Genomic DNA, 14,628 nt, shown 5'->3' on the forward strand with positions numbered 1-14,628 from the left:
TAGCTGGCCTCTATCTGTGGCTACAATAGCCAATTCCAGGCTCATCAGTGAGGTAGGGGATGGCAAAGGGCTTGTGCCTTTGTGTGCTGCCTCCATTTGCAAAGCAGCCTGTCTTGTTCCAGAGACAGTGGAGCTGACAGGTCTGTGTAGTGATTTTGGGTCTTTCCACTGATGCATTTTCACTCTGCCCATGCCAGAATTTGAATGCTGCATACAAACAAGTCCATGTAAAATCCTACATTTCACCAGTACAAAATATTGGGCTGTGTCTACACTGCACCCCTTTTCCAGAAAAGGGATGCAGATTAGACACATCAGAATAGCAAAAGTAGGAATAAGAGATCCTCCGGAAAAGGGCTTATTTTCCGGAGAATCACGTCTAGACTGGCACTTTTCTCCGGCTTATCCCCAAGCTGGAAAAAAGCGGCAGCCATGTAAATGCAAATGCCGCGGGGGATATTTAAATCCCCTGCGGATTTTGCTATTCCGATTTGTCTAATCTGCATCCCTTTTCTGGAAAAGGGGTGCAGTGTAGACACAGCCTTGGTGTTTTCTACCAAGAACAGAGCTCATCCCAATGAAGCTTCTTAATTTTTACACCCTGATTCCTTCCTTAATAGAATCCTCCAGAGAGTCTCAGTTCTGATCAAATGAAATTACCTAGAAATATAGAATTTAAACAGAGCCAGCTGTATGTGTAGGCAGAATAGAAAGATGCCTCTGATAAAAATCAAGAAGCAATGGGAATGTGCTCAGCAACCCAATGATTTGTGTAACAAGACTACTTTTTAAAATCCTTGTTTGTTACAAATAAATCCAACACATCAAGGGAGAGCGGCTCCTCATGACATGTGCCAGTGTGTAATGTTTTATTTTAAAAATCCAGGCATAGATTAGTTTTGTAATGAACTACATTTAGAGGAAGAATATAGCAGCATTACTAGTCACATTCAGTATCTTCAGGATTCTCGTGTCTTGCTTACAACAGACCTGCTAATACAGCCCAGAATTATATCTACCTATTTTGCAGCAGTGTTACACTCTTCACTCATATTTAGTTTATGACCCACAAAGACCCCCTCCCCCCCAGATACTTTCCTACACTATTGCTTCCTAGGGCAGAGGTGGGCAAATACCAGGCTGCGGGCCAGATCCAGTCCATCTGCATTAACCCCTTGCCAGCGATCTCCAATACATTTACAGGTATACATAACTATAAATCCTGTTAGCCACAGATTGTTATTCCCAGCCGCTAGTGGGAGTTGGGAGAAGCACTGTTCTGGTCCATGCCCCTTCCTGCAGCTCCTGTTGGCTAGGAATGGTGATCCGTAGCCAAGGGGAGCAACAATTGCCAGTACCTGTGGAGGCACAGGTAAATATAGTGGCGGTGGCCTTCAGTGAGCTCACCCTGGAGAACCACCACCTTTTTATTGCCCACCCCCGTCTGAGACCGTTATTTCCCATTTTGTGTGTGCTTAACTGATTCCTCAGTGGAGTACTTCTGCATTTGTCCTTATTGAATTTCATGCTGTTTTCTTCAGGCCGTTTTTCCAGTTTGGTCAGATCATTTTGAATTTTAATCTTATCCTCCTAGCCACTTGCAACTCCTTCCTGTGTGGTATCATCTACAAACTCATCTAATGGCACAGAAAGTACACTCATGAAATCATTCGTGAAAATATTGAACAGAAACTGACACAAAACTGATCCAGGCCCTTCCAGACTGATTGTGAAACACTGATATCTACTCTCTAGGAATGGTTTTCCAGCCAATTATAGTAGCTCCATTTAGGTTGTGTCTCCTTCACCTGCTTGCCTACTTAAAAGAGCCCAGCTGGCATAGAAGCTAGTCCTACTTATGCAGATTTTCCCCAAAGGGTTAGTTCAGATAAGATTTTTTTCCTTCAGAAACAGTTCAAAAAGGAAGAAGTTAAAGGTTACAACACATCAGTGAATACTCACATGCCTCAGCCTTGGGCTATATCTCTTCTCCCTACTCTGGGGAAATCAAGCATCTGATATTAATTAACTTTGATAAGACAGCAGGAGTCTCTAGATGAATGTTGACACATCTAATTGTTGGTCACAGCTGTAGGCCTTCTGATTGCTTGGCAATTTAGGATGGGATTTTAACTCCCAGTTTACCAATACCAGGCATCAATATGGGTTAATCTAACCTTCATGATATGTATGTATCTCCCTAGTTAATTAGCAAACAATACTCCATAATAATTTCTTAATTTCTTTGTCTCTCTCATACACAGATTCTATGTTGTTAAAGTAGATACTGTTCTGAATTTCTGTAATTAAGTATAGCACTGTTTGGAGGAGGGAAGAGAGGAATAATGTTTAGAAATATTAACTATATTCAGTTTGAATGCAATTCCCCCAAAGTACCCAGGGAGATTCCAGCATTGGGTAGGGGAAAGAGGGAGTTATGCTCAATAAATGGATTTTATACTCTCCTCTTAGAAGCATGTATACACACAAACACACACATATGGTTTTGGAAAGCATAATTGGGCCCTACATACATGGCAACATACAAATGGTTCTATTCAGAACAATTGGCTTATTCACACGCATAAGTGCTAGAAGAACTGGGGTCTTCGCTTACAACAACAGACACCAGTTATCCTATGTCTGACTGGTGCTTAGTATTATCCTGCAACCAGATTGGTGCAAGCTCACATCAGTCAATAGAACTCTGCATGGCCACAGGTGCCCAACTGTGGGAATCCTAATTGAGGACTGGATCCTCTGTCTAGAAATGTATCATTTACTAATGGTTGCTAATAATGTTTCTCTACACTCCTTAGTCTTGGCCAATAGCAACTATTAATATAATTAATGAAGACTTTTTAAATGTAAGAATTAAATGCAAAAAAATTAAATTTGTGCAGTTAAGACTTTGCTGTCTTTAATTACAAAGTCACATGTGTATCTTTGGTCCTGATGCTGCAATGTGCTCAGACTGATTCAATGACCATTAAGTCAATGGTTTTATTTGCTTCAATTGGATCTTTGGAATAGCAAATGCTGTGCTTATGTGGAGCCCCTTTGAGTTCAATGAGGCTTTGCTCAGTTGTGAGGATCTGCCCACATGGAACTCATTTCCTAACTGGGGCTTGAGTTTCTAGAAGACATGGCATATTAGGTTGCCATATTTTAGCACTTGTGTGCAGTGCAGTTGTGTATGCACACAACGGAGTAGAGTTAAAGTTTGCCAAGTTTTAATTTTTATATTTTCTGACTTTCAGATGCTTACTTGTGCCACTTTCTCTATACTTTAATATTGTATAATATTGTGTACATTTGGGCAACAATAATCTATTCCCTATACAAAGCTATTCCATAAAAACATCTAAATATTAATATTTGAATACTTATCACAGATTCTCTAACTTGACTTGAAGGCATATCTTGTTTCTTTTAAGTAGTTTTACATTAAACATGAATTAATAGCTAAAGAAACTGAATTTGTATTTTCTTTCCTTTTATCTAACAGGTCTCAGAATACGATTGTTCAATTTTTCTCTCAAGTTATTGAGCTGCTTCTTATATATAATTCGAGTACTCCTTGATGATCCTACACAAGGACATGGATGGTAAAATTTTATTTGCCCTCTCAGACAAATCAGTCATACCTGATGCTTATAAAGATGTGATGTTCTGCCAACAGAGATTTAGTTTTAGAGTTTATAGATGGTTGTGGTGCAGCATGATTGCAAAACTAATCCACTCTGACTATGATAAAGTAGCCAATGAAAATGTAACATGATTTTCCTTAAATCAAAACTATTTTGCTCCTTATTACTCAAAGTGCTTATTGTATATTTGCTCATATTGTGTTACAGTCTACACTGTGATTTCCCTAGCAAGTCAGATCATGTAAGTAGATCTGCGTTGCTTTCTCTTCAAAGTCTTTAAACAACCGTTTTTCCTAAACTTCTGTTTATTTTTATTAAGAAAGCATAGCAGAGAAAACACTAAAACAGTAAGAGAACCTACCCATGCTAATAAGCTAAATAGAGATCACCCCCATTCTAGCAAGAGTTGTAGCAGGCCTTCAAACTATACACGGGTTTTTTTCCTGTGATTACAAGTTCATAGTGGCCTTGGCTCAGGACAAGCCACACTGCAAATCTAGAAGTCACTTTTATGCAATTTGGTCTTGTCCTCATGTAACAGATGATTAACCGATGAAAGTCACTTCCTCAAGACAGGTTTCAGGCTCTTTCTACAGGCACTGTGGTGGTGAATGCTTTAGAAGGGACTTCCCAAGGAAGAAATCGGTAGGGAACAGCATTTACTGGATGGCATGGGATGAGTAGTCCTAGGTATAGGGATTCCATGACCACCAGCCCCAAAAGAAAAAGACGGGTGGTGGTGGTCAGGGATTCCTTCCTAAGAGGCACTGAGTCATCCATTTGCAGTCTGGACCTGCAATCTCGAGGGGTGTGCTGCTCACTGGGAGCTCGAATTCAGGATGTGACTGAGAGTCTTACAAAATTGATCAAAACTTCAGATAGCTACCCCTTCCTGCTTCTCCATGTGGGAACTAACAATACAGCCAACAATGACCTTGAGCAGGTTACTGAGGATTATGTAGTGCTGGGAAGAAGGATCAAGGAATTCGAAGTGCAGGTGCCGTTCTTGTCCATCCTCCCGGTGGAAGGGAAAGATCTGGGTAGGGATCATCGAAATGAGGAAGTAAATGTGTGGTTGCACAGGTGGTGTTGGAGAGAGGGCTTTGGTTTCTTTGACCACGGGACTCTGTTCCGGGCACAAGGATTGTTAGGAAGAGATGGGATCCACCTAACCAAGAGAGGAGGGAGCATCTTCGTGAGCAGGCTTGCAAATCTAATGAAGAGGGCTTTAAACTAGGTTCATTGGGGGGCAGTGACCAAAGCCCTGAGGTGAGTGGGAAAGTCAGATACCAGGAAAAAATGCAAAGAAGAACGAGCAACTAAGGAGGACCCCTGATTTGAATGGAGAAGGTAGGGTGAACAACTGGTCATCTAAGGTGTTTGTATATGAATGCGAGAAGCCTGAGTAACAAACAGGAAGAATTAGAGTCCCTGGCCCAGTCCAAGAATTATGATTTGATTGGGATAACAGAGACTTGGTGGAATGACTCCCATGACTGGAGCGCTGTCATGGAAGGGTATAAACTGTTCAGGAGGAATAGGTGAGGAGAAAAGGTGGAGGACTTGCTCTGTATGTAAAAGAGCACTATGACTGTTCAGAAATCAAGTATATAGAGGGAGAAAATCCTGTTGAGAGTCTATGGGTTAAGTTTAGAGGTGCAAACAGCAGCAGTGATGTTGTGGTTGGTGTTGCCAGGCCGCCAGATCAGGTAGATGAGGTAGAAGAGGCTTTCTTCAGACAACTGAGAGAAGCTTCTAAATCACAGGCCTTGGTTCTCATGGAGGACTTTAATCACCCTGACATCTGTTGGGAGACCAATACAGCAGTATACAGACAACCCAGGCAGTTTTTGGAGAATATTTAGGATAACTTCTTGGTACAAGTGCTGTAGGATCTGACCAGGAGTCATGCGTATCTTGACCTGTTGCTCACGAACAGGGAGGAACTAATAGGGGAAGTAGAGGTGGATGACAATCTGGGAAGAAGTGATCACGAGATTTCAGGATCCTAACCAAAGGAAGAAAAGAGAGTAGTAAAATATACGCCCTGGACTTCAGAAAAGCAGACTTTGACTCCCTCAGAGACCTGATGGACAGAATCTCCTGGGATGCTAACATGAAGGATGCGAACATGAAGGGGAAAGGAGTGCAGAAGAGCAGTATTTTAAAGAATTTATTGAAGGCACAGATAGAAACCCCCGATGCACAGCAAGAGAAGCAAATATGGTAGGAGACCAGATTAGTTTACCAGGGAAATCCTTGGTGAATTTAAGCACAAAAAGGAAGCTTACAAGAAGTGGAAACTTGGGCAGATAACTAGAGAAGGGTATAAATGTATATCTCAAGAATTCAGTGGAGCTGTAAATGTATAGCTTGAGAAGCCAGAAATATCAGGAAGGCGAAAGTGCAATCAGAATTGCAACTAGAAAGGGATGTGAAGGGTAACAAGAAAGGTTTCTACAAGCATGTTAGCAAGAAGAGGGTGATCAGAGAGGGCCCTTAGTGGATGAGGGAGGTAACCGAGTGACAGATGATGTGGGGAAAGCTGAAGTACTCAATGCTTTCTTTGCCTTTGTCTTCACAGACAAGGTCAGCTCCCAGACAAATGCACTAGATGATGCAATATAAGAAGAAGGTGGACAGCCCTTGGTGGGGAAAGAACAGGTTAGGAACTATTTAGAAAAGCTAAACATACACAAATCTATGGGTCTGGATTTAATGCATCTGCGGGTACTGAGGGAGTTGGCAAATGTAATTGAGGAGCCTTTGGCCATTATTTTTGAAAAGTCATGGAAATCGGGAGAGATCCTGGATGATTGGAAAAAGGCAAATGTAGTGCTCGTCTTTAAAAAAGGGAAGAAGAACAATCCAGGGAATTATAGACCAGTTAGCCTTACCTCAGTCCTCAGAAAAATCATGAAGGGGATCCTCAAGGAATCCATTTTGAGGCACTTGGAAGAGGGGAAAGTGATCAGGAATAGTCAGCATGGATTCACAAAGGGCAAGTCGTGCCTGACCAATCTTAACAGCATTTATGATGAGGTAACTGGCTCTATGAATATGGGAAAGTCAGTAGATCTGATATACAGTAAAACTCCAATAGTCTGACATCCAGTTGTCCGGCACTCCTGATAGTCCGGCATCAACTGGAACCCGGAACTTCTCGGGTCAGCCACTGTCATGGTCGGACCGCTGTGAGCCGCATGCACACTCATGGCTTGCGCTGTTCTGCTCATGGTCCCCAGCACACAGAGCATCCAGCCTGCACATGCTGGCAGCTGGCCGCTGAGCAGAGGCAGCTGCTTCAGGACCCAGACATGAGGTTGCGGGGGACGGGGGATTGCGTGACAGCAGAGGGGGAGGTGTTTGGCTCTGGGGAAGGGAAGGCGAGGGGAGGGGGATTGGGTTGCACAATGCATCCCAGCCAGCTCATTGAAAAGCTTGCTGCTCAGCGCACATGCCCCAGTGCCTGGAAGGAGACGCGTGACTGTACCGGCAGCTCCAGGACCCGAGCATAAGGTCGGGGAGGGGAGGAGGATTGGGTTGGGAGTATGCCCCCTTATTGTACCTCCTGGTACATATCCAATAATCCGGCACCACCTATGTCCCAAGGGTGCTGGATTATCAGAAGTCTGCTGTACCTTGACTTTAGCAAAGCTTTTGATACGGTCTCCCACAATATTCTTGTCAGCAAGTAAAGGGAGTATGGATTGGATAAATGGACTGTAAGATGAATAGAAAGCTGGCTAGAAGGTTGGACCCAGTGGGTAATGATCAACTACTTGATGTCAGGTTGGCGGTTGGTTTCTAGCGGAGTGCCCCAAGGTTCGGTTCCAGGACCGGTTTTGTTCAATATCTTTATTAATGACCTGGATGAGGGGATGGATTGCACCCTCAGCAAGTTTGCAGATGACACTAAGCTAGGGGGAGAGGTAAATACATTGGAGGGCGGGAATAGGGTCCACAGTGACCTAGACAAATTGCAGGATTGGTTCAAAAGAAATCTGATGAAGTTCAACTAGGACAAGTGTATAGTCCTGCACTTGGGATGGAAGAATTCCAAGGGTTTTTAAAGGCTGGAGACCGAATGCCTAAGTAGCAGTTCCACAGAAAAGGACCTAGGGATTACAGTGGATGAGAAGCTGGACATAAGTCGACAATGTGCCCTTGTAGCCAAGAAGGCTAATGGCATATTAGGTTGCATTAAAAGGAGCATTGCCAGCAGATCCAGAGAAGTGATTATTCCCCTTTATTTGCCTCTGGTGAGGCCACATCTGCAGTATGGTGTCCAATTCAGGGCCCCCAACTACAAAAAGGATGTGGTCATGGGTAGTCACTTCACCCAGATGTAGTGGTCTCAGTTTTCCAAAAGTGGGGCTTTCCCCTTATTGACCTGTTTGCCACACATCTCAACAGGAAGCATCAAGAGTTCTGCTCCTTCCAGAATCACAGCTGGGGCTCCACTGCAAATGCTATCCTTCTTTATTGGCAAGGTCCCCTTCTCTAGGCATTCCCACCCATTCCAGTCCTCCAAAAGGTGATCCTTAAGATCAGGAGGGAATGCACAAAGGTTTATACTAATAGCCCTAGCATGGCCTCAACAGCTGTGGTACACTTTGCTCCTGGAAACCTCAATGGAGACACCAGTTATGCTTCCACTCTTTCTGGAGCTATTGACACAAGACCACAATCTCCTCCAGGACCTAAACCTCAAGTCCCTGCATTATATGGCATAGAAGCTCTGTGGCTGAACCCCGTAGAACTTGTAGAACTCAAGTCAGACCATATTTTGCTTGGTAGCAGAAACCATCTACCACATATCTAGCTAAATGGCAGACGTTTTTCAATCTGGGCTGCTTGGCATCACTCCCCTCCTCTGCTGGCCCAACACCACTCATTTTAGACTATCTTTTCCACCTGAAGCAGGAACGCCTCTCTCTTCCTTCAATAAGAGTGCACTTGGCTGCTATCTCAGCATTCCAGCAAGGCTTACATAGCCATTTGGTGTTTACAGATCCCCTGGTGACATGCTTTCTGAAATGTCTGGACAAGCTTTATCCACTTACCATGGAACCTTAATTCAGTCCTTTGTAGGCTTATGGGGCCACCCTTTGAACCCTAAACAAATTGTTCACTGTTATATCTCTCCTATAAGGTAGCCTTTTTGGTGGGCATAACTGTAGCCAGGGCAGTATCCAGACTCAGGACTCTTAAGATTGGAACCATGCTATACTGTGTTCTATAAGGACAAAGTACAACTTAGGTCTCACCCAGCTTTTCTCCTGAAGATGGTATTCCAATTTCACTTGAACTAGGTCATTATCCTGTCCATGTTCTATCCCAAACCGCATTCTACTCCCAGGAAAAAGAAGATTTAGAGCCCTGGCTTTTTATATTGAGAGAACAAAACCATTTTGTAAATCGGTCCAGCTTTTCGTGGCAATTGCAGCTAAGATGAAAGGACAGCTGGTGTCTGCTCAACATATATCTTCATGGACTACGTCCTGTATCCAAGAGTGCTACAGATTAGCAAGTCTTCCTACAGTTCCAAACACAGAACATTTTATTAGGGCACAGGCTTCTTCCACGGCCTTTCTGGCCCATGTTCCCACTCATGAAATCTGTAAGGCAGCTACATGGTCCTCCAGACATACATTTATCTCGCATTATGCAATTACTCAACAAGTCTCATTAGGATGAGTGATGAGTGGTCGGCTCTGACCTCACCTACTAACCTTCTGCTTGTGAATCACCTAACTGGAACACACATGAACAAGCACTCTAAGAAAAAAATGTTATGTACCTTCTCATAACTTGTTCTTCAAGATGTGTGATTCGTGTCTAATTCAATATCCACCCTCCTTCCCCTCTGTCAGAGCAGCCTGCAAGAAGGAACTGAAGAGGGGGTGGGTTGGCAGGGTACTATATTGAGTGTCATGGAGGTGCAACTATGGGTGCTGCTATGGGAAAATCTACTGGCCACCATCCATGTTTACATTCCTAACTGGAATACATATGAACAATGCATCTTGAAGAACAACAGATAGGAGATGGTAGGTAACCATTTTTTATTTCTGTATGTGGTTTTGATCAGTAGTTTCCACCCCTATCAAGCAGGAGTGAGAGTGCAAAGACATTAGCAGACAATCAATGGCAACATAGGTGGAAAGGCTTTCCTTCTGCATGCCACAAGAGACATAGCGTTATCTAAGGATTTTTCTCACCCTCACAGAAACATGCCCACTACTTATGTCTGGTCCAGAAAATTTCTCCGCCCCCTTTTGAACAGGTTAGGAACTACTTAGAAAAACTAAACGTACACAAATCCATGGGTCCAGACTTAATGCATCCAAGGGTACTGAGGGAGTTGGCAAATGTCATTGATGAGCCTTTGGCCATTATCTTTGAAAAGTCGTGAAGATCGGGAGAGATCCCGGATGATTGGAAAAAAGCAAATGTAGTGCCCATCTTCAAAAAAGGGAAGAAGGATGATCCAGGGAATTATAGGTGAACTATAGGTCTTACCTCGGTTCCTAGAAAAACCATGGAAGGGATCCTTAAGGAATCCATTTTGAGGCACTTGGAAGAGAGGAAACTGATCAGGAATAGTCAGCATGGATTCACAAAGGACAAGTCGTGCCTGACCAATCTAATTAACTTCTATGATGAGATAACTGGCTCTGTGGACATGGGAAAGTAAGTGGATGTGATATACCTTGACTTTAGCAAGGCTTTTGATACGGTCTCCCACAATATTCTTGCCAGTAAGTTAAGGGAATGTGGATTGGGTAAATGGATGGTAAGATGGATAGAAAGCTGGCTAGAAGGCTGGGCCCAGCGGGTAGTGATCAACAGCTCGATGTCAGGATGGCGGTCGGTTTCTAGCGGAGTGCCTCAAGGTTCAGTTCTAGGACCAGTTTTGTTCAATATCTTTATTAATGACCTGGATGAGGGGATGGATTGCACCCTCAGCAAGTTTGTAGATGTCACTAAGCTAGGAGGAGAGGTAGATAAGCTTGAGGGCAGAGATAGGGTCCACAGTGACTCAGACAAATTGCAGGATTGGGCCACAAGAAATCTGATGAGGTTCAACTAGTACAACTAGTTCTGCACTTGGGATGGAAGAATCCCAAGCATTGTTACAGGCTGGGGACCAACCAGCTAAGTAGTAGTTCTGCAGAAAAGGAACTGGGGGTTACAGTGGATGAGAATCTGGATATGAGTCAACAGTGTGCCCTTGTAGCCAAGAAGGCTAATGGCATATTAGGTTGCATTAAAAGGAGCATTGCCAGCATATCCAGAGATGTCATTATTCCCCTTTATTAGGCTCTGGTGAGGCCACATCTTCAGTATTGTGTCCAGTTCTGGGCCCCAACTACAAAACGGATGTGGTCGCATTGGAAAGGGTCCAGCGGAGGGCAACCAAAATGATTAGGGGGCTGGAGCATATGACCTATGAAGAGAGGCTGAGGGAGTTTCATCTTCAGAAGCAAAGAGTGAGGGGGGATTTGATAGCAGCCTTTAACTTCCTGAAAGGAGGTTCTAAAGAGGATGGAGAGAGACGGTTCTTAGTAGTGACGGATGGCAGAACAAGGAGCATTGGTCTCAAGTTGTGGTGGGAGAGGTCCAGGTTGGATATTAGGAAAAACTATTTCACTAGGAGAGTGGTGAAGCACTGGAATGGGTTATCTAGGGAATTAGTGGAGTCTCCATCCCTAGAGGTGTTTAAGTTTCGGCTTGACAAAGCTCTGGCTGAGTTGATTTAGTTAGGATTGGTCCTGCCTAGAGCAGGGGGCTGGACCTTCTGAGGTCTCTTCCAGTTCTTTGGTTCTATTATTCTATGAACCTGCATGAAGTGAGCATGAAGTGAGCAAGGAGGGCTATTTTCCATGGCTACCCCATGCATGTAATTTTTTTCCCCTACACAAATGCTACTAGTCTCTCTCAGAAATGAATGCTATTCCTACTAGAGGATGGGATCTGTAGTTTGGTGCAATCTTTGCATTTGCGATTATGGAAACTCTATCTTCCAATGCTCTCTCCACAATCATCCTTTTAAGGCCTCTTTGAAATAATTCCTGGTATTTTTAGCGCTTTCTTCCTGCTTTGGTCTATGAAAATACTCCATTTTTTCCATCTCTTGATTTTTATAGATTATATTTGAAAATTGATCTTTTACAAACAATAACAAAAATGTATCTGCCTTTTAGTTATGGCAGTTTAGCCCCTATCACAACTGAATTAGTGTACACTGTGTACATTTATAGAACAATGGTACCTAACAAATAAAATCCCATCCTTCCCCCCCAAAAAATCTTTTTATAATGCTGTTTCTATGTACATCTGGATGTGGGATTTATATGTGGATATGTTCACTTCCGGCAGCAAGGAATTAAGCAAGGGCTGTTCCAGTCAAAATCACACACCTGCAAAGATTGATTGGTGAGTTTCACATTTTTTAAACATAATAGTAATCTGTTTTGAGTTCCAATACCCATATATTTCTTTAATGCATATGCAGAAAGTGAAAGTTATGTGTATCAATGAGGGGAAAATAGTCATAGCATCTAAGCTTCTGAATCCTACAGCCTTTCTAGAAACATTTAAACTAAGTTGATGGAGTCATAAAATTCCTTTCAAGAATTTCTTGCCGTACAGAATTAATTCCACATAGGAACTCTGCGTGCCTGGCAAAGAAAAACAACCTTCATGTAGTATTGGTGAGATTTTAAGGCTCCAGAACTGTGGAGCAAGTAATCTAAAATACCAAGTCTTTTGAGACCAAAAGATGGGTTCAGCATAGAGATTAATTGTGTACATCTGGACAAGTGAATACCACAATGTTAGAGGTAGGAATCATGACTTCCAGATGATCAGAACTACATAGATTCTAGAAATGTATTTTCTTACTGAGAAAGAAAACACACGATAATTATATAGACTAGGGTAGTACAGTGGCCAATAGTACTGTGTGCCTAGTTTCACTGGTATTGTATCAAGAACAGGGCTGGATTAAGACAGGGGCTTTAGGGACTGCTACCCTGAGCCCAGGGCTAATGGGGTCCTGCAAAAAGATCTGCACTTTTGGCAGCTCCGAGATCTCAATTAGCCTGGGGCCTTGGGCAACAGCCACTGAGCCCCAGTGTTCTGGCCCTGCCCGGTGTGTGTATGGGGAGCGAATGTGGCTCTGTGCCCTTCTGACCCCTACCCAAGTTTTACTGGAACTGCAAGGGCCGGGAATTTCCCTCCATGCGCTTCCCTTGCCTGCAGATTCTGACCCCACAGATCCCATTGGCTGGGGATTGTGGTCAATGGGAGCTGTGGGGAGGCAGTGGCTGCAAGCAGGCACAGGGATGCCTCACCTGCTCAGAGCCTGCACCATGGAAGAGGAGCTGCCCCAGATAAGAGCCAGCACACCAACTCCTTCACCCAGACCCTGACTCCAAACCCCTGCTTCAGCCCTGATCCCTCTCCTGTGTCCTGTCTCCCAGACTCTGCACCCTTATCTTCTGTCCTAAACCCTCTCCAGCTCTCTCCCAGACCCCGTGCCCACACTCTCTCCTGCTCTGAACCCCTCCTGCATGCTAAATTTGTCTCCAGCCTGGAGACCCTCCTTGACCTCAAACACCTCATCCTCAACACCACCTCAGAGTTTGTACCCCTAGTCGGAGCCTTTCCCCCCTCCTGCACCCATCCAGCAGTCTCAATCCATAGCCCCCTCCACACTTGATCACTGCATAGTCGATCCTTTGACATTGTTGGGATTTGGATCAGGCACATAAGCAAGCACCATTTGAGTGTTACATTCATTGTGTCATTGTGATTCAACAGGTCTCCTATCATTTGGGTGAACCGAAGCTTGCCTTTATGGGGATTACAGGTAATGTATAATTAGGACATTTTTAGCAATTACATTTTATAACCTTAATGCTCTTTGATTTTTAACAATTCAGAGAATCTAATATATATATATATATATATATATATATATATATATATATATATATATATATATATATTATACACACATATGAGTATATATATAATATACACACATATGGGGTAGCAAACAAAATTCTGCTTCCTTGGCAGCCCAATATCGTGATAAACATAAACTCATAAAAGTTAATTAAGAAAGCAAATGCAATTTCAATCTATATGATATTGAATGTCACAAGACACTGGAATATGTGCATTTATAGTAAAGCATTATAGATCAGGAGAGAATAAAAAGTTTTAACATTCTGTAAGAATTTTTCCTTAGAAATAAACAGTCTATTGGACCCACTCTTGCAGAAACTTTACTGAGAACTTTCTGAGTCCTCTCATCTACACCAGGAATTAGGTGGTTGTAACTGCTTTGCTTAGGAGCGTGAGTTTTCCACACCCGAGCAACATAGTTATACTGACATAAGTTTCTACTGTAGACCAGAGTTGCAATTAGAAAGCCATGTCTGTTCTATCACTTATATTGGTAAAACTTATGGTTCTTTGGGAATGTGAATATTTGAGCTTCAAGGAACAGAAATCATGTCAGCATAAGTGGTAGTTTGCAGAGTGCCGTGTGCCTGATGACGTAGCTACCACCAATCACTGGGGATAGTATAACTATGCTGACAAAAGAGCTGATGGCACAGAGCAGCTGTATGAGAGATCTCACAGTGGTGTGGCTGCATCAGTACATCTGTGCCACTGTAAACTCTCAACTGCAAACAGAGCCTGAGTCTGAGCTTTGTTCCTGGAAGACTAAGCTATTGTGATGCATTCTATTTTGGACTATATCTTAAATCACAAGTAAGCTAGAACTAATACAAAATAGAGCAGTCTGTACAGAGACTGGCTATGTGTAGACTATGGGAAAGATCCAAAAGAGGATATGCAAATTTTGCTGGAATTTGCATATCTTCTTCCGATCTCACTTTTGAAAGCAGAGCCTTCGAAAGTGAAAGTAATCGAGACGCATTTTTTTCTGCAATCG

The 14,628-nt window shown here is 43.1% G+C and overlaps 1 protein-coding gene across 6 annotated transcripts in view; it reads left to right on the forward strand.

Moving 5' to 3' along the window:
- The window catches only part of KCNT2 (potassium sodium-activated channel subfamily T member 2), a 321,535-nt gene that overhangs the window by 99,384 nt on the left and 207,523 nt on the right, over positions 1–14,628 (forward strand). For all 6 annotated transcript variants that reach the window (XM_075936723.1, XM_075936724.1, XM_075936727.1 and 3 more), the window contains exons 3-5: positions 3,509–3,608; positions 12,036–12,092; positions 13,482–13,530. In XM_075936723.1, coding sequence (XP_075792838.1) covers positions 3,509–3,608; positions 12,036–12,092; positions 13,482–13,530 — 206 coding nt within the window. The remainder of the gene's footprint in view (positions 1–3,508; positions 3,609–12,035; positions 12,093–13,481; positions 13,531–14,628) is intronic.

The sequence above is a fragment of the Pelodiscus sinensis genome, chromosome 9, assembly GCF_049634645.1.
Source record: "Pelodiscus sinensis isolate JC-2024 chromosome 9, ASM4963464v1, whole genome shotgun sequence".
Lineage (NCBI taxonomy): Eukaryota > Metazoa > Chordata > Testudines > Trionychidae > Pelodiscus > Pelodiscus sinensis.